The 23,023-nt window shown below is 44.2% G+C and overlaps 2 protein-coding genes across 6 annotated transcripts in view; both read left to right on the top strand.

The window, feature by feature from the left end:
* LOC143764962 (centromere protein Q-like) overlaps window positions 1-23,023 on the top strand; it is a 64,037-nt gene that overhangs the window by 24,548 nt on the left and 16,466 nt on the right. For 2 of the 5 annotated variants that reach the window (XR_013213307.1, XM_077251114.1), the window contains exons 5-8: window positions 11,229-11,300; window positions 12,409-12,538; window positions 16,205-16,318; window positions 19,743-19,817. Coding sequence is in view for 4 of the 5 variants with exons in the window: in XM_077251114.1 (XP_077107229.1) it covers window positions 11,229-11,300; window positions 12,409-12,538; window positions 16,205-16,318; window positions 19,743-19,817 (391 nt within the window). In the remaining variant the exon portion in view is untranslated. Of the gene's footprint in view, window positions 1-11,228; window positions 11,301-12,408; window positions 12,539-16,204; window positions 16,319-19,742; window positions 19,834-23,023 lie in introns of all 5 variants that reach the window. The other 3 variants (XM_077251116.1, XM_077251115.1, XM_077251117.1) reach the window with 3 other exon arrangements.
* On the top strand, window positions 1,371-6,093 carry LOC143764961 (uncharacterized). The gene is made up of 2 exons (XM_077251112.1): window positions 1,371-1,845; window positions 1,935-6,093. Exons 1-2 carry the CDS (start codon window positions 1,681-1,683, stop codon window positions 4,689-4,691), a joined length of 2,922 nt encoding a protein of 973 aa, XP_077107227.1. The 5' UTR covers window positions 1,371-1,680; the 3' UTR covers window positions 4,692-6,093.

Raw genomic sequence — 23,023 nt, 5'->3', positions numbered from 1 at the left:
ACTCGTCACTGAAGATGCACTCTCAGCAGCTCAGTGTCTCCACGGTTTCGGCCTGAACGGTCGCATCATGCCACCGTTCAGTTTCAAAATCAGATGTCGCACAGATGGATTACGGTGTGGGACAGTATGGATTATCTTCACGTCGGACAGATGAGGGATATGGTTGTTTTTTTTTTTTACTTATTTTTTTACTGGGGACATGGGCTTCAATGGGTTTTAGTTGGAAAGGTTAGTATAACTTTGTTTTTTATTTTTAAAATAAATGTGTAAAACAGTGTGAGTTTCATTTCAAATACAGGATTTTATCCTTGCTGTTTATTTCCAAACTTACTATGGGGGAAGATAGTAGTCTTTATAGATGGGTTTCCATTACTAACCCCTTGGTTTGATGTCAGCTGCCGATACAAAGCTGACCTCAACCCCAAGTCTATCACCCCACTTGCAACCGCCACAGGGCAAGTGGGAAGAGCAAGGCCAAGTGCCAGATTTGTTGCATCTTATGGATGCGCCATTTCTGGGGCGGCTGAGGGCTGATGTTGGTAGCCTGGGAGGGGGGCAATATCTCTGGCCCCTTCCCAGGCTATTAATATGAGCCCAAAGCTGTCTGTTTATACTTTGCTGATTTGAATTTACAAGGGGACCCTGCGTAGTTTTTTTTTCTGGTAGCTGTGAGCTGCTATTAACCCCTTTACCCCCAAGGGTGGTTTGCTTGTTAATGACCAGGCCAATTTGTACAATTTTGATCACTGTCCCTTTATGAGGTTAAAACTCTAGAACGCGTCAACGGATCCTGGTGATTCTGACAATGTTTTCTTATGACATATTGTACTTCATATTATATTTTACCAATATTACGTAGTGGTAAAATTTCTTTAATATGACTTGCGTTTGTGAAAAAAATGGAAATTTGGCGAAAATTTTGAAAAGTTCGCAATTTTCCAACTTTGAATTTTCATGCCCTTAAATCACACAGATATGTCATGCAAAATATTTAATAAGTAACATTTTCCACATGTCTAATTTACATCAGCACAATTTTGGAACCATTTTTTTTGTTAGGGAGTTATAAGGGTTAAAAGTTGAGCAGCTATTTCTCATTTTCTCTTCGCCACGACAGCACCCACTTGAGAGGGGATCCGCCCCTAGGAACAGGAAACCCTATGGAGAGATAAAAGGGGCGGTCCCCCTCGCTCCCACAGTTGGTTTCCTGTTCCTACGGGAGACCCTTGGAGAAGAGGATGCCCAGCCTGGATGCCGCTTGCGCAGTTTACCTTTATGGGACGGCAAGGGCTCCAGATGCTGGAAGCAGCGTCGGGGGTCCTATGGCAGCTTCCCCCCTCTGCTGGCAGAGACTGTGAGGCCAGGTCCGGGGAGTCGCCTGGCTCATGGAGATCCACCCAGCAGACCTGCAAGGACCAAATCGCTGGGGTAAGGAGATCCTGCGGCGCCATCCCTCATGGTGCGCAGGCAGCGTGGGTCCGGTATATTATCCCCCGGAAGCAGATCGCAACTTCCGGGGTGAAACAGGAGGAGGACGGCGCCTGCGCTGATGCTGGTGGGAGCGCAGGCGCATACTGAATAGCCGCGACCCGGATGTAGCGGTCACTTCCGGGTGCGGCAGGAAAAAGATGGCGGCCCCCATTAGAAAAGGACGCCGGCACTGATCCTCCGGCGTCCATCATGGCATCTCCACAGGACTCGGCGATGGCTTCATCCGAAGTCACCGCTATTGCGCCTAGTAGCCGAACAAGCAGCAGTCGCAGATCATCTTCTTCCAAAAGCGCCAGAGATAAGAAATCAGGCCGGTCGGTTCCATCTGTGCCTCCGTCTCCTCCTCATCAGCCGGTATTGTAACAACCACCTCACTGGGTGAGTGTGTGTGTGTGTACCCTCTTAGGCTGATTACACTCCCCCTCTTTGTCTATATTCCTTAGGCAAAAAGAACGGGGAAAACCAAACACATACAATGTGCTTTATGCTCTCAGCCGCTCCCCGATAATTATTTAAAGAAGCTGTGCCAGTCTTGCATCGAATCCACCTTACGTGAGGAGTCTTCAGTAAGGTCGGAAGATATAAGGAGTATGATTAGGGAAGAATTACAGGCCTTCCGAAGCTCGGAAAAAATTCCCGAGGGTAGAAAAAAATATAATTCCCCCAGGTCTGAGCAGTCCTCTGGGACTGAAGATAAAGATTCGGATGGTTCCCAAAGGATCATTTCCTCAGATGATGAGCGGGATACATGCTTTCCCACAGACAGTATCGATAATTTAGTAAGATCAGTTTGTAACACCATGGGTATTGAAGACACAAAAATCCCTAAAACACCACAGGACGTGATGTTTGCAGGCCTGTCAGAGAGGAAAAAACCTTCTTTCCCTGTAATTCCAGCAATTAAAAATGTAGTAAAAAAGGAGTGGGAAAGCCAGGGACAAAGAGGATTGCCGTCTTCGTCAAAAAGACGCTATCCCTTTAATGACGAAGATTTCTCTATATGGTTAAAAGCCCCGAAGGTAGATGCAGCAGTGGCTTCCACTTCTAAAAAATCTTTGCTACCCGTAGAAGATTCCGGCTCCTTGCAAGACCCGCTGGACCGGAAAGCGGATACCATCTTAAAAAGAGCATGGGAATCCTGTACTGGAGCCTTCAGGCCGGCTATATCAGCCACATGCACTGCCAGGTCCATGTTGGTCTGGTTAAATGATTTAGAAGAAGGATTAAAGAGCGGCCTTTCCCGAGATAGACTGATCTCTTCCATACCGTTAATTAGAGGAGCTACAGCCTTTTTGGCGGATTCCTCAGCTGATTCCATACGGCTAGCTGCCAAATCGGCAGGTCTGACACAATGGCTGACAATGACTTCCAATCCATGGGCAACTAGCCTTATATCTACGGGTCTTAAATTAAGATTTGCCCGAGTCCCTCCGGACTCATTCTTATTGACTTCCTTAAAGTCTCATTCACAACAAGAGGCCTTGGAACAGGAAATAATAAATCTCCTGTCCAAAGGGGTACTAGTGGAAGTCCCTTCTCATCAAAAAGGAAGGGGTTTTTATTCCCCTCTATTTTTGATTCCAAAACCAGACGGATCATTTAGAACAATAATTAACCTAAAAAGACTAAACGTCTTCTTAGAAAACCAAACCTTTAAAATGGAGTCTATACGATCAACTATAAAGCTCCTGTTTCCCCATTGCTTTATGGCAGTACTTGACCTTAAAGATGCGTATTACCATCTACCAATCTTCATTGAACATCAGCAATATCTACGGGTGGCAGTTATAATGGAAGGTCAGATAAGGCATTATCAATATACAGCAATGCCCTTTGGACTGTCGATAGCTCCGAGAGTCTTCACAAAATTAATGTCAGAAGTAATGTCATATTTGAGATTAAAAGACACTCTTGTAATACCATATTTAGATGACCTTCTTATAGTGGGCAACTCTCTTTCCCAATGCCATCAACGAGTACTTGATACAATTTCGTCCCTACAGGAATTGGGGTGGTTAGTAAACTGGGAGAAATCCAGGTTGTCCCCCACAACTCGACAAACATTCCTAGGGCTTATTCTAGATTCTACAAATCAAAGGTGCTTTCTTCCCGACTCTAAACAATTAGCAATTATAAACAAGGTACAATCGGTGATTAATAAACCCCTAATTTCCCTAAGAGAAGGGATGTCCCTTCTTGGTTCCTTTACATCATGTATCCCAGCTGTCCCATGGGCCCAATTCCATAGTAGAAAATTACAATATAAAATTCTACAGGAAGAAGAGAGGTTACAAGGCCAATTGGATAGTCGGTTATCTTTACCATCTGACGTGGTAGATTCTCTTACCTGGTGGTTAGACCAGAGTCATTTTACCAGTGGGGTTCCCTGGGTGGTTAAACCTTCAAAAACACTCTTTACCGATGCCAGTCCTAGTGGTTGGGGAGCACACTTAGGAGATCAAATAGTTCAAGGTCTGTGGTCTCCTAGAGAATCGAATGATTCCTCTAATCAAAAAGAACTGAAGGCTATCTATCATGCCATATGTAAATTTCTTCCGCAGTTACACGGAACGCATACAAGAATCTTTTCAGATAACATGACAGCGGTGGCATACATAAACCACCAAGGGGGAACAAGATCAGAAGCTCTCATGTGTATAGCCGGCGACATTCTATCCATAGCAGAGGAGCACCTCCTATCCTTATCAGCACTGCATGTAAGAGGAGTCGACAATCCAAAAGCGGATTTCCTCAGCCGCCACACTCTCCGCCAAGGAGAGTGGGTTCTCAGCCGTCGTATCTTTTTAATGATAATCAAAAAATGGGGTACTCCCGAGAGAGACCTTTTTGCGACGAGACACAACAGACAAGTCAAAAGGTTCGCTTCATTGTTCCGATCCGACAATCCAGATATCTTCGATGCTCTGCAAGTCCCATGGACATTCCAGAAAGCATATGCCTTTCCCCCACTAATACTTCTTCCAACGGTGATCAGGAAGATAAGGGAGGACAGAGCTCATGTGATCTTAATAGCTCCATTTTGGCCCAAGAGGCCATGGTTCTCCTGGCTGAGAATTATGTCAATTTCAGACCCGTGGATCCTTCCGGAGGATCAGGATCTGCTCTCCCAAGGCCCCTTCAACCACCCTCAGGTGAAGGGTCTGCGGTTGACTGCCTGGCATTTGAGAGGCGGCTGCTAAAAATGAGAGGATTTTCTAACAAAGTAATTGACACTCTGCTACTAAGTAGGAAAAAATCTACCACATCCATTTATGTGAGAGTGTGGAAAAAATTCTTAAACCTCTACCCAACAGCACTATCAAACGAGATTCAGATCCCTATGGTCCTAGAATTTCTTCAAAAAGGGCGCGATTTAGGTCTGGCAGTCAGTACCTTAAAAGTACACATTTCTGCGCTTGGTGCTTTATATGCTCATGATATTGCAGGTAACAAGTGGGTAGCCAGGTTTATCGCAGCTTGCCAAAGATCAGAGACAGTCCAAATTCCCCATATACCACCTTGGGATGTTAATTTAGTCCTTGAAGCTCTAACAGACCACCCCTTTGAGCCACTACATTCAGCTCACATAAAACATGTTTCCATCAAGACAGCTCTTCTTGTTGCTTTGGTATCAGCTAGAAGAGTAAGCGACATACAGGCATTATCGATAGATCCACCATTTATGTCTATATTTCCAGACAGAATTGTCCTAAAAACAGACCCTTCCTACTTACCCAAAGTATGCACTAAATTTCATAGATCACAAGAAATTTTTCTTCCCTCCTTCTATGATAACCCTACGAATCAGGAAGAACAAAAATACCACACATTAGATGTGAGGAGGGCCATATTAGCCTATTTAGATAGAACTAGCGCCTGGAGGAAGAGCAGGGCTCTCTTTATTTCCTTCCAGGGCCATAGAAAAGGAGATGGAATCACGAAGGGCACTTTATCTCGGTGGATTCGGGATGCAATATGTCTGGCCTATTCATCCAAAGGGGAGAACCCGCCTGAGACTGTAAAAGCACACTCCACTCGGGCGATAGCATCATCCTGGGCCGAGCGAGCAGAAGTTCCAATAGAACTGATATGTAAGGCCGCAACTTGGGCTTCTCCCACTACATTCTATAATCACTATAGATTGGATTTATCTTCTTAATCTGACCTGTCTTTTGGTAGATCAGTTCTTAACACTGTGATCCCTCCCAAATGACTATCTCTGAAAGTCTCTCAAGTGGGTGCTGTCGTGGCGAAGAGAAAACACCGGATTACGTATCGGTAATGCTCTTTTATAGAGCCACGACAGCACCCCTTTACTTCCCACCCTATTAAGTTATTTTTATAAAAGCACGATTAAGGGTGTTTTTTGGTTCTTGTAGTTAGCCATACTAAGTTAACTAATGATAAAAGCTGATATCAAATTGCCTACTAAATCTGGTGGGCGGTTCCTCGCAATCTCTGTAACCCAACTGTGGGAGCGAGGGGGACCGCCCCTTTTATCTCTCCATAGGGTTTCCTGTTCCTAGGGGCGGATCCCCTCTCTCAAGTGGGTGCTGTCGTGGCTCTATAAAAGAGCATTACCGGTACGTAATCCGGTGTTTTTACAACACCATTTTTTTTTAGGGACCATATACAGCATTTGAAGTCACTTTGAGGGGTCTATATGATAGAAAATACCGAAAAGTGACACCATTCTAAAAACAGCACCCCTCAAGGTGCGCAAAACCACATTCAAGAAGTTTATTAACCCTTCTGGTGCTTCACAGGCATATTTGGAATGTTTAAAAAAAAAAATGAACACAACTTTTTTTCACAAAAAAGTTACTTCAGATTTAATTTGTTTTATCAAGGGTAACAAGAGAAATTGGACCCCAAAAGTTGTTGTACAATTTGTCCTGAGTTCGCTGTTACTCCCATATATGCAGGTAAACCACTGTTTGGACGCATAGCAGAACTCGGAAGGGAAGGAGCGCCATTTGACTTTTCAATGCAAAATTGGCTGGAATTGAGACCGGACGCTATGTCTCGTTTGGAGAGCCCCTGATCTGCCTAAACAGTGAAAAAAAACCACAAATGACACCATTTTGGAAAGTAAACCCCCTAAGTAACTTATCTAGATGTGTGGTGAGCACTTTGAACCCCCAAGTGCTTCACAGAAGTTTATAATATAGAGCCGTAAAAATAAAAAATCATATTTTTTTAACAAAAAATGATCTTTTCGCCCATAATTTTTTATTTTCCCAAAGGTAACAGGAGAAATTGGACCCCAAAAGTTGTTGTGCAATTTGTCCTGAGTATGCTGATACCCCATATGTGGGGGTAAGCCACAGTTTGAGTGCATGGCAGAGCTCGGAAGGGAAGGAGCCCCGTTTGACTTTTCAATGCAAAATTGGCTGGAATTGAGATCAGACGCCATGTCGCGTTTGGAGAGCCCCTGATGTGCCTAAACAGTGGAAACCCCCCAATTCTAACTGCAACACGCCCCAATCCTAACTTTAGCCCCAACCCTAATGGGAAAATGGAAATAAATACAGTTTTTTTGTTATTTTTCCCTAGCTAAGGGGGTAATGAAGGAGGGTTTGATTTACTATTTATAGCAGGTTTTTATAGCGGGTTTTTATGTTTGGCTGCTGTCACACATTAAAAGACGTTTTTTACTGCAAAAAATAGTTTTTTCATCACATTTTGAGAGCTATAGTTGTTCCGTATTTTGGCCCACAGAATCATGTGAGGTCTTGTTTTGTGCGGGACGAGTTGACATTTTTATTCGTACCATTTTCGGGCACATGATATTTTTTGATCTTTTTATTCCAATTTTTGGGAGGCAGAATGAACAAAAACCAGCAATTCATAAATTTTTCTTTTTTTTGGGGGGGGGGAGCGTTTATAGCGTGGTAAAATTAATAAGGCAGTTTTATTATTCGGGTCAGTATGATGACAGCGATACCTCATTTATATCATTTTTTATGTTTTTGCGCTTTTATACAATAAAAACAGTGTTATAAAAAATTATTATTTTTGCATAGCTTTATTCTGAGAGCTATAACTTTTTTATTTTTCTGCTGATGGAGCTGTATGGTGGCTTGTTTTTTGTGGGACAAGATGACGTTTTCAGCAGTACCACGTTTATTTATATCTGTGTTTTTGATCGCGTGTTATTCAATTTTTTGTTCGGCGGTATGATGATAAAGCATTTTTTTTTTGGCTTGCCTTTTTTTTTAATGGTGTTCACTAAAGGGGTTAACTAGGACGCAACAATACCAAATATGTGTACTTTTATTGTTTATATTTTTTTTTATTCAAATATTTATTGATGGAATAAATAGTTTTTTTATTATTATTTTATAATTTTTTAAATATTTTTTAAAAATTTGTATTTTTTATTTTTTTAATTTCATTTTTACTTTTACACTGTATCCCACTATGGGACACTCATTTTGTGCAGGCTAATCGCTTCTATAGCATGCAGATCTGCATGCTATAGAAGCTGTCAGCGCTGCAGCTTCTGTTCACTAACCTGAGAGACTTCCTGACATGCACTGCGCATGACAGGATGTGTCTCAGCTCTGGAGAGCCGGATGTTGTCATGGCAACATCTGTTCTCCATGGCAGCGATCGGGACCCCGTGGCGTGCCGCGGGGTCTCCGATTCCGATCCAAAGGCAGAGGTGCTGTCAGCCCCTGTACCCGCTCCGGAACCCTGCGATCATGTTTGATCACAGTGTTCCGGGGGTTAAAGTAACGGGAACGGCCCGGGACTGCTCCTGGCACTTAGTGCTGGGTGTCAGCTGTGAAAATCAGCTGACACCCGGCTCCGATCGGCCGCACACCACTCGTGTGCGTGGCCGATCGGCTATGACGTACTATCCCGTCCATGGTCAGACGGGCCCAGGGCACATGGACTGGATAGTACATCTACTGTCAGAAAGGGGTTAATAGCCTGTGAACTTTTGAGATATTGTCCCTTTTCCCAGATTATTAAAATCAGCCACGAGCCATGGGCTTTCCCTTTGCTGTTTTAAAAAATTGCACGGGAGCCCATGCCATTTTTTTTTTTTTTTTTTTTTTAAATTTACCGTAATCTGTAATCTTACACAGAATGTACACAGCGGGTGCTGATTACAACTCCCATCATTGTTGCCTGGTTGCACTGATCTCAGGGAGACCAAACCAAAATTATGAGAGCTCTCTTTAGCAGCCGGCGCCTGGGAACAGTGCAAACTATACCTCTTCTTCCCAGGCGATGGTACGTGACACATGGACAGTAAATGGATACATGGATGTCACATACGTACATATGGATGGCACACGGACCACAGATCTCATTTTCCTGTTCAAGAATCACCAGGGCTTATGTAAGAGGCCTAAGAGAATTTTTAGCTGTACTTTCTACTGAAAAAGTTTTATGAACAGCATGACTCCTACCAAGACGACTTTCCACCTTACCATTTTAGAACATTCTTGTCGTATTTGAGAAATGTGGTGTTGGGTCTGTTAGTTGTGGTAAAGTTTGGTAGGACTGCCTTAGGCTAAGTTCAAACGGGGCATTTTTTGATGCATTTTTTTAATGCAAATTTTTAGGTGCGTTTTACAGTACCAGCAAAGTCTGAGATTTCAGAAATCTCATGCACCCAGCTTGTTTTTTTTTTGTCATCAGGATTTTGTGCTTTGCTGCGTTTTTGGAACAATGGAGCATGTCACTTCTTCAGCGTATTTTCAGCATTTTTCACCCATTGAAATGAATGGGTGGTGAAAAAAAGCAGGTATCAGATTTTGCTGCGTTTTTTTATGCCAAAACCTGATTCTATAGGACTTTCTTCAATACTAAACTTAATCAGCATGCACAAGAGACAAATCTAGCATGCTAAAACCGCAGCAAAAAAAAAAAAAAAACGCAAGAAAAACATGCTTTTCTTCTCCATCTTCTTTCCCGTCGCGAGATCAGTTTTTGTTGCAGAAAAAAAAGCCTGGTGTGAACTTACCCTTAAAGTGCACCTGTCACCAGATTTCACAATGACAATGATACGAAGGGACAGTCCCATCCAAGTTTTTACTTCGGATGCAAGATTGTCTTCTTATCCTACAGGAGGAAGAGGAGGTGGTGGTGGTCCTGTAGCACGCATTGCTGAAATATTAAACACAGATAGTGGCCAAACTAGAATTGGCCCATGGAGCAATAGAAGAGGGTGGCTTGATCTGATAAACCATTTAACTCTATTTTTCCCAATAAAGGGAATCTGTCAGCAAGTTTTTGCTATGTAATCAGACCGCACCATGATGTAGTAGCTGAGACTCTGACTCCAGTGATGTCACTGGGCTGTGTTTGGCTGTTTAAATAAAATCAGTGGATTTATTGCAGGAGATTCACCACAGGACAAGCTGCCTACTAGTCCAACCACTCCCTCAGCACTTATAAGCACCATTCTGTCAATATACAGTGTACACAAAAAGCTGCTAGTTAGTGGTGTGGCCAGGGTTAAGGTACCGTCACACTCCGCGACGCTGCAGCGATATAGACAACGAGCCGATCGCTGCAGCGTCGCTGTTTAGGTCGCTGGGGAGTTGTCACAGAGACAGCTCTCTCCAGCAACCAACGATCAGGGGAACGACTTCAGCATCGTTGAAACTGTCTTCAACGATGCCGAAGTCCCCCTGCAGCACCCGGGTAACCAGGGTAAATATCGGGTTACTAAGCGCTGGGCCGCGCTTAGTAACTCGATATTTACCCTGGTTACCATTGTAAAAGTAAAAAAAAAACACTACATACTCACCTTCTGATGTCTGTCACGTCCCCCGGCGTCCACACGGTTACTCGCTGCTGCTCAGAGCTTCCTGCACTGACTGTGAGCGCCGGCAGTAAAGTAGAGCACAGCAGTGACATCACCGCTGTGCTCTGCTTTATGGCCGGCGCTGACAGTCAGTGCAGGAAGTTCTCGGCAGCAGCTCGTAACCCTGTGGACGCTGGGGGACGTGACAGACATCAGAAGGTGAGTATGTAGTGTTTTTTTTTTACTTTTACAATGGTAACCAGGGTAAATATCGGGTTACTAAGCGCGGCCCTGCACTTAGTAACCCGATGTTTACCCTGGTTACAAGTGAACACATCGCTGTATCAGCGTCAAACACGCCGATACAGCGATGACAGCGGGTGATCAAGCGACGAAATAAAGTTCTGGACTTCTAGCTCCGACCAGCGGGATCCAGATCGCTGCTGCGTGTCAAACAAAACAAGATCGCTATCCAGGACGCTGCAACGTCACGGATCGTCGTCGTTCTCGCTGCAAAGTCGCTTAGTGTGAAGGTACCTTAACACAAGGTTTCGTATTCTTACCTCTCCTATATCTGCAGCAGAGAAAACTATAATTCTATCACAAGCGCTGCACCTAAGTGATACAACACTGGAATCATTCTGCTGTCAGATTACTTAGAAAAAACCTTCTGATGGATTTTCTTTAAAATCATAACCACAATACCAGAACCAGACCACATTGTAAGTTGATAGAGAATGTTGATATGTGTTATATGAAGGAAATGACACTGCATCAACTGTGTGACATAATGTGTTCAACTAGTAGTTCCTACAATTTTAAATTCCTCTAAAGAATTCTTCGGCTTCATGGAAGGTTCTTGATGGGTATATTCTTATATATTCTGGATGGCCGATTGACATGTTTTTACAAAATTAATTGCCTTTTACAAAGGCCGTTTTAATTGCAAATTTTACTTATTGTGTCCTAGGTCAGTATTGAGCAGGAAAAGACTTTCAGCCATTAAATATCCAAAACATCCTCTCTCTCATCTTAAGCAAAGGTAATTTCCATTGTGCTCCTTGGTACAAGTCAGTCATGGCTGCCATCCGTCTGACCTGTGTTTTAAAGGATGCTGTTAATCATTGGTGCCTGATTCTGCTAACCTCACTATGATCATTGAGTTGTATGTGTATGTATATATACATACTGTAGGTTATTAGGTGTCTTGGGGACATAATTATCATTTCTTCTAACAAGTCTCAAGCGCGCCATGCACCTTTAGGGTATGTTCCCACGGTCAGTAAACGCTGCGGGATGGACGCTGCGTACATCCACAGTGTCCACCCCGCAGCGGCCAGGTGTTACAGCATAGTGGATGGGATTTTAAGAAGTTCCATCTCCAACTATGCGTGCTGAGACGCACGCTGCTTCCCCGCGGAGACTGATATGCGGCGTCCAGACTGCAGCATGTCAATTTATCTTGCGGAGACGCAAGTCTCCACAAGATAAATGTCACCCGTACAATGTGTTGGACGCAATGATTCCGCACGATTCAATGAACATATGTGGAATCACCTGTGTTCAAAAGCCGGCAGCGCTTTGGACGCAGCGGACATGTGCTGCGTTCAAAGTGCTGCCGATTACTTACCATGGGCACATAGCTATCTCTCAAATTCATGCTCAGCCATTTCTCGCAATACACTTAAACAGCTGAGCAGTTTGAGTTTTCTGTTGGAAGAGTGCAGAAAGTCATTGTCACACTTTTATCTTATATTATGAAGCACAAAAAATCCTGGCATGTGAATTCCAACAGTCCCGACCCTTCTCACTTCATCTGTCGCAGAAGAGGCAGGCGGCTCCATACACATTAGATGGTTGGCTCATATCGCTGGGTTCGCTGAAATTACTGGACTAAGGCAAAAAAAAAATATATATATATATATATATATATATATATATATATATATATATATTATAATGTGTGTGACTCCTCTAGGGAACAACCACTGACATCTACTTGTGACAGTGTTTGGGGAAAGTTCTTCCTAAAATGGGACATAATTTCCTAAATGTATTTATTTTTGGAGCTAGTGTATGTATTTTATAAATGTGGTGCAGGTTCTCATAAAATCTGGCTGGTATTTACGGGTGTTTGATGGTTGGTTTAGGCTTCTAAAGCTCTGTAAGAAACTCAGATTGCCGGTAACTAAAGTGCACAAGGTGAAGAATCTGGCCAAAGACATTCTGGAAGAGCAGCATAAAATGAACGTGTATGAAGACACTCTGGAGTCTCTGGAGGTAGGTGCTGCATTTTCTGAATAGTTTTTTTAGCTTTATCCCTCTGATTGCTGGTGGTAATCTACTATATAATTGTCCAAGGGTCACTTCCGTCTTTCTGTCTGTCTGTAACGGAAATCCCAAGTCGCTGATTGGTCGCGGCAAAACAGCCACGACCAATCAGCGACGGGCACAGTCTGGCGGCAAAATGGCCGCTCCATACTCCCCTCCAGTCAGCGCTCACACAGGGTTAATGGCAGCGTTAACGGACCGCGTTATGCCGCGGTGTAACACAGTCCGTTAACGCTGCTATTAACCCTGTGTGACAAACTTTTTACTATTGATGCTGCCTATGCGGCATCAATCGTAAAAAGATCTAAAGTTAAAAATAATAAAAAATCATTATATACTCACCTTCCGGATCCAGCCCAGGCCTTTCCCGCTCCTCGCGACGCTCCGGTGACCGGTCCATGCATTGCGGTCTCGCGATATGATATAGCGGTCTCGCGAGACCGCACGTTAATATCTCGCGAGACGGCAATGCACTCTTGGGAGCGACGGGCACAGTCCGGCCGTTCCCTACTCGCCTGCAGTCAGTGCCCCCTCTATACTACCCCCCCAGTCAGCGCCCGCCGCCCACATAGCGTAGCAGTCCGTTAAACCGACTGCGTTATAACGCGGTGTAACGCAGTCGGTTAACGCTGCTATTAACCCTATGTGACAAACTTTTTACTATTGATGCTGCCTATGCAGCATCAATAGTAAAAAGATATAATTTAAAAACAAATTAAAAATCGTGATATTCTCACCTTCCGTCGCCTCCGCAGCAGCTTTTCCTGCAGCTCGCGATGCTCTGGTCCCACCGCTTCGCTGATTGGTCGCGCCCAGCCGGCGCCACCAATTAGCGACATTGGCGCGGGATTTAAATCCCGCTTCGCTGATTGGTCGCGCCCAGCCGGCGCCACCAATCAGCGACATTGCCGCGGGATTTAAATCCAGCTTCGCTGGATTTAAATCATGCTTCGCTGATTGGGCGACATTGGCGCGGGATTTAAATCGCGCTTCGCTGATTGGGCGCCCAGCCGGCACAACCAATCAGCGACATTGGCGCGGGATTTAAATCACGCTTCGCTGATTGGTCGCGCCGGCAGGGCGCGTCCAATCAGCGACATTGGCACGGGATCTAATGTTAAAAAGAATAAAAAATCATTATATACTCACCTTCTGGATCCAGCCCAGGCCTTTCCCGCTCCTCGCGACGCTTCGGTGACCTGTCCATGCATTTCGGTCTCGCAAGATGATGATGTAGCTATGTCATCATCTCGCGAGACCGCCATGTACTCTTGGGACCGAAGCATCGCGAGGAGCATCGGTAAGCGCCTCGGCTGGATCTGGGCCGGGCCGACGGAAGGTGAGTATATAACAATTTTTTATTTTCATTCTTTTTTTTAACAGAGATATGGTGCCCACATTGCTATATACTACGTGGGCTGTGTTAGATACTGCGTGGCCTGTGTTAGATACTACATATCTGAGCTATATACTACGTGGCTGAGCAATATACTACGTGGCTGGGCAATATACTACGTGTCTGTGCTATTTACTACGTGGCCTGTGCTATATACTACGTGGCTGTGCTATTTACTACGTGGGCTGTGCTATTTACTACGTGGGCTGTGCTATTTACTACGTGGGCTGTGCTATATACTACGTGGGCTGTGCTATTTACTACGTGGGCTGTGCTATATACTGTTATGACCCCAATGGCGAGGGTCTCAGAGGAACGTGGAAGTCTGCAGAATACAAAAATCCAGCTCATAGGGCAGTGGTAACTGGGTTGACCATATATCTACTCCTAACGCCAACACTAGAAGTAGCCGGGGATCATTCCTACGTTGATTCTAGATGACACGCGCCAGCCGGAGAATCTAGCTACCCCTAGTAGAGGAAAACAAAGACCTTTCTTGCCTCCAGAGAAGGGGACCCAAAAGCTGGATAGAAGCCCCCCACAAATAATGACGGTGAGGTAAGAGGAAATGACAAACACAGAAATGAACCAGGTTTAGCACAGAGAGGCCCGCTTACTGATAGCAGAATAAAGAAAGGTAACTTATATGGTCAACAAAAACCCTATCAAAATCCACACTGGAAATTCAAGAACCCCCGAACCGTCTAACGGTCCGGGGGGAGAACACCAGCCCCCTAAAGCTTCCAGCAAAGGTCAGGATATAGATTTGGAACAAGCTGGACAAAAATACAAAACCAAAACAAATAGCAAAAAGCAAAAGGCAGACTTAGCTGATATAACTGGAACCAGGATCAGTAGACAAGAGCACAGCAGACTAGCTCTGATAACTACGTTGCCAGGCATAGAACTGAAGGTCCAGGGAGCTTATATAGCAACACCCCTAACTAACGACCCAGGTGCGGATAAAAGGAAAGACAGAAAAACCAGAGTCAAAAAACTAGTAACCACTAGAGGGAGCAAAAAGCAAATTCACAACAATATACTATGTGGCTGTGCTATATACTATGTGGGTTGTGTTATACTACGTGGGCTGTTATATACTACGTGGGCTGTGTTATATACTACGTGGGCTTGACAATATACTACGTGGCTGTGCTATATGCTACATGGGCTGTGCTATTTACTACATGGGCTGGGTTATATACTATGGCTGGGCAATATACTACGTGGCTGTGTTATATACTACGTGGGTTGTGTTATATACTACGTGGGCTGTATTATATACTACGTGGGCTGGGCAATATACTAAGTGGCTGTGCTATATACTACATGGGCTGTGCTATATACTACGTGGGCTGTGCTATTTACTACGTGGCTGTGCTATATACTACGTGGGCTGTGCTATATAATACGTGGGCTGTGCTATATACTACGTGGGCTGTGCTATATACTACGTGGGCTGTGCTATTTACTACGTGGGCTGTGCTATTTACTACGTGGGCTGTGGAATGTATTACATGGCTGTGTTATATACTACATGGCTGTGTTATATACTACATGGCTGTGTTATATACTACGTGGGCTGTTATATACTACGTGGGCTGTATGCTACTTGGCTGTGCTATATTTCTCTGCTGTATCTGTGCATCATGAATCGTGGTATGTGTTAAAGATGGGGGCCCACTGAGACTCTTTCGCCCGGGGCCCTCAAAACCCTGGAGCCAGTCCTGGCTTCACTGATTGGTCACGCCCGGACGCGAACAATCAGCGACAGTCGCAGTCCTCCCGCGAATTGGCGCGGAATTTGAACCACGTTTCGCTAATTGGTCGCGGCCGGCCGAATCATGTGTATAAATTGCATTATTCTGAAAACTTCATAAATAAACTACATACTGTACATATTCTAGAATACCCGATGTGTTAGAATCAAGCCACCATCTAGTTGATCAATAATTATCTGGATCAATGTATTTGTATGGGAATGCAATGAACATTTAACTGGGAAATTGCAGATGTCTCCAAGCTTTAAAGGGTTTGCCTTTATCAAATATTTTAGTGGCATATTGCTCTGGTGTACCACCGATGTGCCGTTGGCTGAGTGTGGAGGTGGAGGCTGACTTCTCTGATCCTCACCAAAAATTATAATGACATACAGACCGACCTAATGACTGCAGAAGTGGATCACTGTGCATGTTGTAAAACTTGTGCTTTCTCTTTAGCATGAAATTGAAAAAACTATGGTGACTGTAGAAAAGATAGAAGACACTATAGTTGCTTTAGAAGGAAAGGTTGAGGCCATGAAAAAACACGCATCAAAAAGGACCCAGTTCGAGGTATGTACCATTCACCATTAAAAAGTAAAGCAGGGTATCATGGGAGCTTATGAATATTGCAGGTGTTATGTCCAGCAATGTTTTCCATTTTCCAAAACCTGAAGTTAAGGAAAATCCCTAAATTCACCCAATCCCAGAATATGACATGCATGTGTGTCATCAATGGGAGATTATTCCTGAACGGTATCATACAAGAATGTCAGTGTTTCCATTTGCAATAATGTGTAGTGATATAGTTTAAACAGTACATCACAAAAGTGAGTACATCCCCTCACATTTTTGTAAATATTTATTATATCTTTTCATGGGACAACATTGAAGATATGGCACTTTAATACAATGTAAAGTAGTTAGTGTACAGCTTGTATAACAATGTAAAATTGGTGTGCCCGTTAAATAACTCAAAACACAGCCATTAACCCCTTCACCCCGAAGACTGTTTTCAACTTCCCGACCAGGCCATTTTTTTCAATTCTGACCACTGAAACTTTATGAGGTCATAACTCTGAAATGCTTCAACGGATCCTGGTGATTCTGAGATTTTCTCGTGACATATTGTACTTTATGATAGTGGTCAAATTTCTTCGATTTGACTTGCGTTTATTTGTGAAAAAAAATGGATATTTGGCGAAAATTTTGAAAATTTTGCAATTTTTAAACTTTTAGTTTTTATGCCCTTAAATTAGAGAGTCATATCATACAAAATAGTTAATAAATAACATTACCCACATGTCTGCTTTACATTACCACAATTTTGGAAACATAATTTTTTTTGTTAGGAAGTTATAAGGGTTAAAAATTGACCAACGATTTCTCATTTTTACAACAAAATTTGCAAAACCATTTTTTTTAGGGACCACCTCACACTTGAAGTGACTTTGAGGGGTCTATTTGACAGAAAATGCCCAAAAGCAACACCATTCTAAAAACTGCACCCCTCAAGGTACTCAAAACCACATTCAAAAAGTTTATTAACCCTTCAGGTGCTTCACAGGAATTTTTGGAATGTTTTAAAAAAATTGAACATTTAACTTCTTTTCACAAAATTTTTACTTCAGATCCATTTTGTTTTATTTTAGGGTAACAGGAGAAATTGGACCACAAAAGTCGTTGTACAATTTTTGTCCTGAGAACGCCGATACTCCATATGTTGGGGTAAACCATTGTTTGGGCACATGGCAGAGCTCGGAAGGGAAGGAGCGCCATTTGACTTTTCAATGCAAAATTTGCTGAAATTGAGATCGGACACCATGTCGCGTTTGGAGAGCCCCTGATCTGCCTAAACAATAGAAACCCCCCACAAGTGACCCCGTATTGGAAACTAAACCCCCCCCCCACCCCCCCAAGGAACTTATCTAGATGTGTTGTGAGAACTTTGAACCCCCAAGTGTTTCACTACAGTTTATAACGCAGAGCTGTGAAAATAAAAAATATTTTTTTTCCACAAAAATTATTTTTTAGCCCCCGGTTTTGTATTTTCCCAAGAGTGACAGGAGAAGATCCAGTTTAGAGAACACCTTAGCATGGCGGACTCTTTCCAGTAATTCGGGAATCGGAGGCAAAGGGTAACGGTTTCGTACGGTTACCTTATTGAGTTCCAGATGTGGAGATTGCACATTTTCTGTTAGTACAATAAACCTCATTTCCAGGCAGAAACATTACTGTGTCCAACAGTTATTAGATACCATATTTTTTGCTCTGTGTAACGCGTTCCGGATTATAAGACGCACCCCAAATTTTGCGTAGAAAAATAGGAAAAAACTTTTTTTAATAAATTGGTGGGGCGTCTTATAATCCATGTGTCTTATTACTTACCAGGGGTTGTGGCTGTGGTGGATCAGGGTCCCAGGGTCGTTGCTGGAGGCAGGAGTGGAGCATTGCTGCAGGCTGGGATGAGGGGGTCTGCAGGGGGGGTTCCTGTGCTGCAAGCTGGGATGAGGGGTCTGCAGGGGGCTCCTGTGCTGCAGGGGGGCTCCTGTGCTGCAGGCTGGGATGAGGGGGTCTGCAGGGGGGCTCTGGTGCTGCAGGGCTGTCTCCTATGCTGCAGGGCTGTCTCCGGTGCTGCGGGGGGCTCTGCCGACATTTTGTGAAAGGCCAGAGCCCCCGGCAGTTCGTCCATGCGTTCCTGTATGACTGACTCCGGGAAAATGGCCACCGGAATCTCGAGAGATGAGATCTCAGCGCTGAAATCTCATCTCCCGAGATTCCGGCGGCCATTTTCCCGGAGTTAGTCATACTGGAACGCATAGACGAACTGCCGGGGGGCTCTGGTCTTTCACAAAATGTCGCCAGTGCCCCCCACAGCACCGGAGCCTCCAGCATCACCCGGGGCAGCAGCGGACAACCCCGGCAGCGGTGGCGGGCGACAGCGGCGGCGGACACCCCCTCATCCCAGCCTGTAATGGTAAGCGGTATATCCGCTTTGTTAGACGCACCCACATTTCCCTCCCCAAATTTGGGGGAAATAAAGTGCATCTTACAAAGCGGAAAATACGGTATATGAAACTGAAATAGCTGTTGCAAAAAAAAAACAATTTTTATAAAACATTAAGCTTAAGATTAATAGGGGTGCCCAAACTTTTTCATATAACTGTATATCTTCAGTTTTAAAGCTGAAGTGTTAAACAGGTAAAGTTTTACTTTTATTCTACTTCCACATATGTAGCAAACATTTTATATGTACCTGCCTGAAATCAGCTGAGCAAGGAGTTCAGCAGGCTGGAAAGCCCCCAAGGCAAATGTTAGGATTTGTTTCAGCTTTGTGGTAGTATGCTTTTGTGTAGTGTGGTGCCATCTGCAGGTTTATGAAAATTAATGTTTAAAGTTATTTTGTGATCACATCGTGGATGTGTGGTTTGTTTGGCTATTTTCTTGCTGAAGGGGGAAAGTTTACATTTCAAATGGTTTATCATTTGTGTGTGTGGGTGCAGTATGAACGGAGATACAAAGTAATCACCAAAAAGAGTGTTTTGAAATAATATAGAAGGATAAAAGCAAGTCATATCAAAGAAATTTTACCACTTTCATGAAGTGCTATATGTCACAAGAAAACCGTGTCGGAATCCATGGAAGCGTTCCAGAGTTATAACCTCATAAAGGGACAGCGGTCAGAATTGTAAAAATTGGCCCGTCATTAACGTGCAAACCACCCTCGGGGGTAAAGGGGTTAAATGTGAAAGTTCAACATGGCACCTTACGGCAAATAACTCTGAGGATCTGAAAAACAGAATTGCTCTGAATAAAAATAGCCTAGGCTATAAGAAGATTGCCCTCCGCCTGAAACTGAGCTGCAGCACAGTGGCCAAGGCCATACAGTGGCTTAACAAGACAGCATCCACTCAGAATTGGCCTTACCCTGGTCGACCAAAGACGTTGTGTGCACCTGGTCAGCGTATAATAACCAGTGGTTGTCTTTTCAAAATAGGCATATGAATACAGAAGTTGTTTGGTTCATGTTGTGTCAAGCGTGTGTGGCGGCTACCAGGAGAGGAGTACAACAGTATGTCTTACCTACAGTTAAGTATGGTGGTGGGAGTGTCATGGTTTAGGGCTGCATGAATGCTGCTGGCTGTAGGGAGCTACACTTCATTGAGGGAACTTTGAGTACACAGAAGTACTGTGACAAACTGAAGCAGAGCATGATTTCTTCTGAAACTGGGCCACAGGGCAGTATTCCAACATTATAATGACCCCAAACACGCCTACCAGACAACCCACTGCATTGATAAATAAACTGAGGGTAAAGGTGCTGGACTGGGAGGTACCGTATGTCTCCTAACCTAAATCCTAATGAGCATCGGTGGGGCATCCTCAAAGGAGGGTGGAGGAGCGCAAGGTCTCCAACATTCACCAGCTCTGTGATGTCGTGGAGGAGTGGAACAGGATTCTAGAGGCAACCTGTGAAGCTGTAGTGCACACCATGCCCAAGAGAGTTAAAGCGAACCTTTCACCAGGATTGTGCTAAGTAAACTACAGCCACTGTCAGGTTGGTGCTGTTATACCGATTAAAATGATACCTTGGTTATAAAATCCACATGTGGATTTTGTTTAATCTGGATTTGCAGTTTTCAATTAATGAAATTCTCGTTCTTCGGGGCAGCCTATGGGTGGGGCTTTATGTGGTGCTCTGCTTACATATGCATCCTTATGAGCTTATGACAGGTCACTGATCCTTCAGTGACCTGCTTCCTATTTTACATAATTCATATAAATTGTGGGCTTAGAAAAAAAATTGACATATAGCAAAATGGCGGCACCTGCAAAGTAGCATCTATCTCTCACCGATAGATGCTGTTGCACAAGCGCTGGTGCCATTTTGCTGCTGTTTTTTTTTTCCTCCAGCAAAATGGCCGTGGCACATGTGCAGTAGTATCTATCGCTTCCCGATAGATGCTACTGCGCAAGCGCCACCACCTTTTTGCTGTACAGGAAAAAATATGGCTGCAGCAAAATGGCGGCACCTGCGAAGTAGCATCTATCGGTAAGAGATGCTGTTGCACAGGCAACATTTTGCTGGATCTAAAAAAAAATTCCCTCCTTGTCAAAAATAATCATTGTGGCATGGATATTGGGAGGGTGTCATTAAATTGACTCAGGCCTTTGACAGTGTACCCCTGCCTCTACTGTACCTGGTGTGTATCTCCTTCACCTCTCCTAATTGGTTTGACAAGGAAGCTGACCCCTGCAGCTAGCGTTTTCTGATAGGAATTTTTTCAACATATTTTCCACAATGGAAAATAGCACCTCCTGAGGTGGACCTCAGGAGAGCGTGGCTTGGGTCTAGCAGGATGAACAACCAGTACTCTTTTATTTGGCCAAGCTGAATGTAATACAAGGGTCACGGGAAAAGCAGCGATACATAAAGTCTGCCATACGTGCCAAGGTCCCTACAGCCAACACTTCACTGTCTCCACCATAATGACTACTCTCCATCTCCTCTTCCATCTCTTCTTCCTCATTCCTCTCCTCAGCCCATCAATGTAGGAGAGACAGATAAAAGCTTGTTTGGCTACTAGCATCTTAGCCAGCTCCTGTTGCTCCTCTTCCTCAGCCTCCACCTCCTCATTGTTACCCAATCTCGGCTGATCAGTTGCAACGAGGCTCGTTAGTATCTTCCTGTCTAATACCTTCCTTCGTCTCCAACTGGTTAACATGCAAAGCTTCATGTTTAATTATCAGCAGCGACTGTTTAAGCAGGCACAGAGGTGGGATCGTTGCGGTGATGATGGCCTCATTGCCGCTCACATCTTTGTCAAGTCCTCAAAGTCTTGGAGAACCATTCATGCCCATTCTTTAATTATGTGTGTAGACTGTCCAAAATACCGATGGGCATGTATTCGTGGAGCTGGTATTCCACAACTGGCCTCTGCTGCTCATAAAGCCTTTTCCAGCATGTTCCAGTGTGTGTGCACGTCGCACAGTAGTCGGCGAGCTGGCACCTGCATGCACTGCTGCAGCACTGCCAGAGCCGCGGCAGCTTTACCTGATTTGTGGAAATGGGCGCTGACACGGCATACTTTGACCAGAAGCTCTAGCAAATCTGGGTATGTTTTCAGAAACTGCTGAACTACAAAGTTGAGCACTTGGGCCAAGTATTGAATGTGTGTGACCTTGGCAAGCTTCACAGCAGCCACCAGGTTACGGCCCACGAGCATGCCTGTTTGGAGATTCAGCGCCGAGAGCCACAGGTCTGTCTGGTCTGCTATTCCTTTAAATAACTGCTGCGGTGTGCGATTTGTCTCCTAGACAATTTTAGATTCAGTAGAGCCTGTTGTCAGTTCGCTGAGGCATTGAAGCAGAGCTTCCAGCTGATGGGTAGGACGTGCTCGAGATAGCACATTGGGGATGGAGGAGTAGAAGGTGGAGGAAGCCCTGATAGAAGTAAGGCCAGCAATCCTCCATGCCAGGGTGGGACTGTGCCCCGGCCTCCAAAATGTTCACCCAGTGTGCCTTCAGGGAATTGTAGCGTCCCTGGCCACAAGATCTTGTCCTGTGTCAGTTGTTAAGTGGACAATCCCAGTAACCGCGTTGATAAGGTCATGGGCGATGTTGTTGGACACATGTTGGTACAAGGTGGGGACACCATAACTTGAGAAATAATGACTGCTTGGGTAACGAGGGAACAAATTTTTACACCTGTAGCAGGCCATTTTTTGTTTATATTTCAAACCAATGAAGTTTCATATAAAGCAGGTTCAACAGTATATATGAGAATAGTCAATTTTTGGAACAAAAATATTTTGTGAACTGTACCAGGCCAAGCAGTTTATAAAAATGTTAACCTACCGTAATTTTACATAAAGCACTTTAAACTGTATGGATGACTAAATCCAGAAAAAAAAATTGATGGTGCAGCGGCGGCTGTATACCCAATACTCAAAAGACAGGACAGTGGATCTCATAAACCAAAAGATATTTATTAACAAGGTTAAACAAAAAATGAAAAGGTGTCAGAGGGAAAGAACCTCTGGATCACGACACTGTACCACGTAGTGGAGCATCGGGCAAGGTGTATCCCTATACAGGGATTCCCCCGTCACAACACCAGGTGGCGTGAATGCCGCGAATCCAGGACCAGAGGACGACCCTTATTGACAGACTAGAAATACTCTTGGAGGGCCCCCTTCCTATCTTGGATGGGTAGAAAAAAACCTCTTAAAAAGTATTATCTTACCCAAATTTTTATATTTATTTCAGATGCTCCCC

The sequence above is a fragment of the Ranitomeya variabilis genome, chromosome 4, assembly GCF_051348905.1.
Source record: "Ranitomeya variabilis isolate aRanVar5 chromosome 4, aRanVar5.hap1, whole genome shotgun sequence".
NCBI lineage: Eukaryota > Metazoa > Chordata > Amphibia > Anura > Dendrobatidae > Ranitomeya > Ranitomeya variabilis.
Note: the sequence above shows the minus strand (reverse complement) of the source record. Positions and strands in the feature narration are given on the sequence as shown.

Coding starts and splice junctions, on each gene's coding strand:
- LOC143764961 (XM_077251112.1), top strand. CDS start 1,681: ATGGCATCTCCACAGGACTCGGCGATGGCTTCATCCGAAGTCACCGCT. Junction 1,846..1,934: donor CGTCTCCTCCTCATCAGCCG/GTATTGTAACAA, acceptor TATATTCCTTAG/GCAAAAAGAACGGGGAAAAC.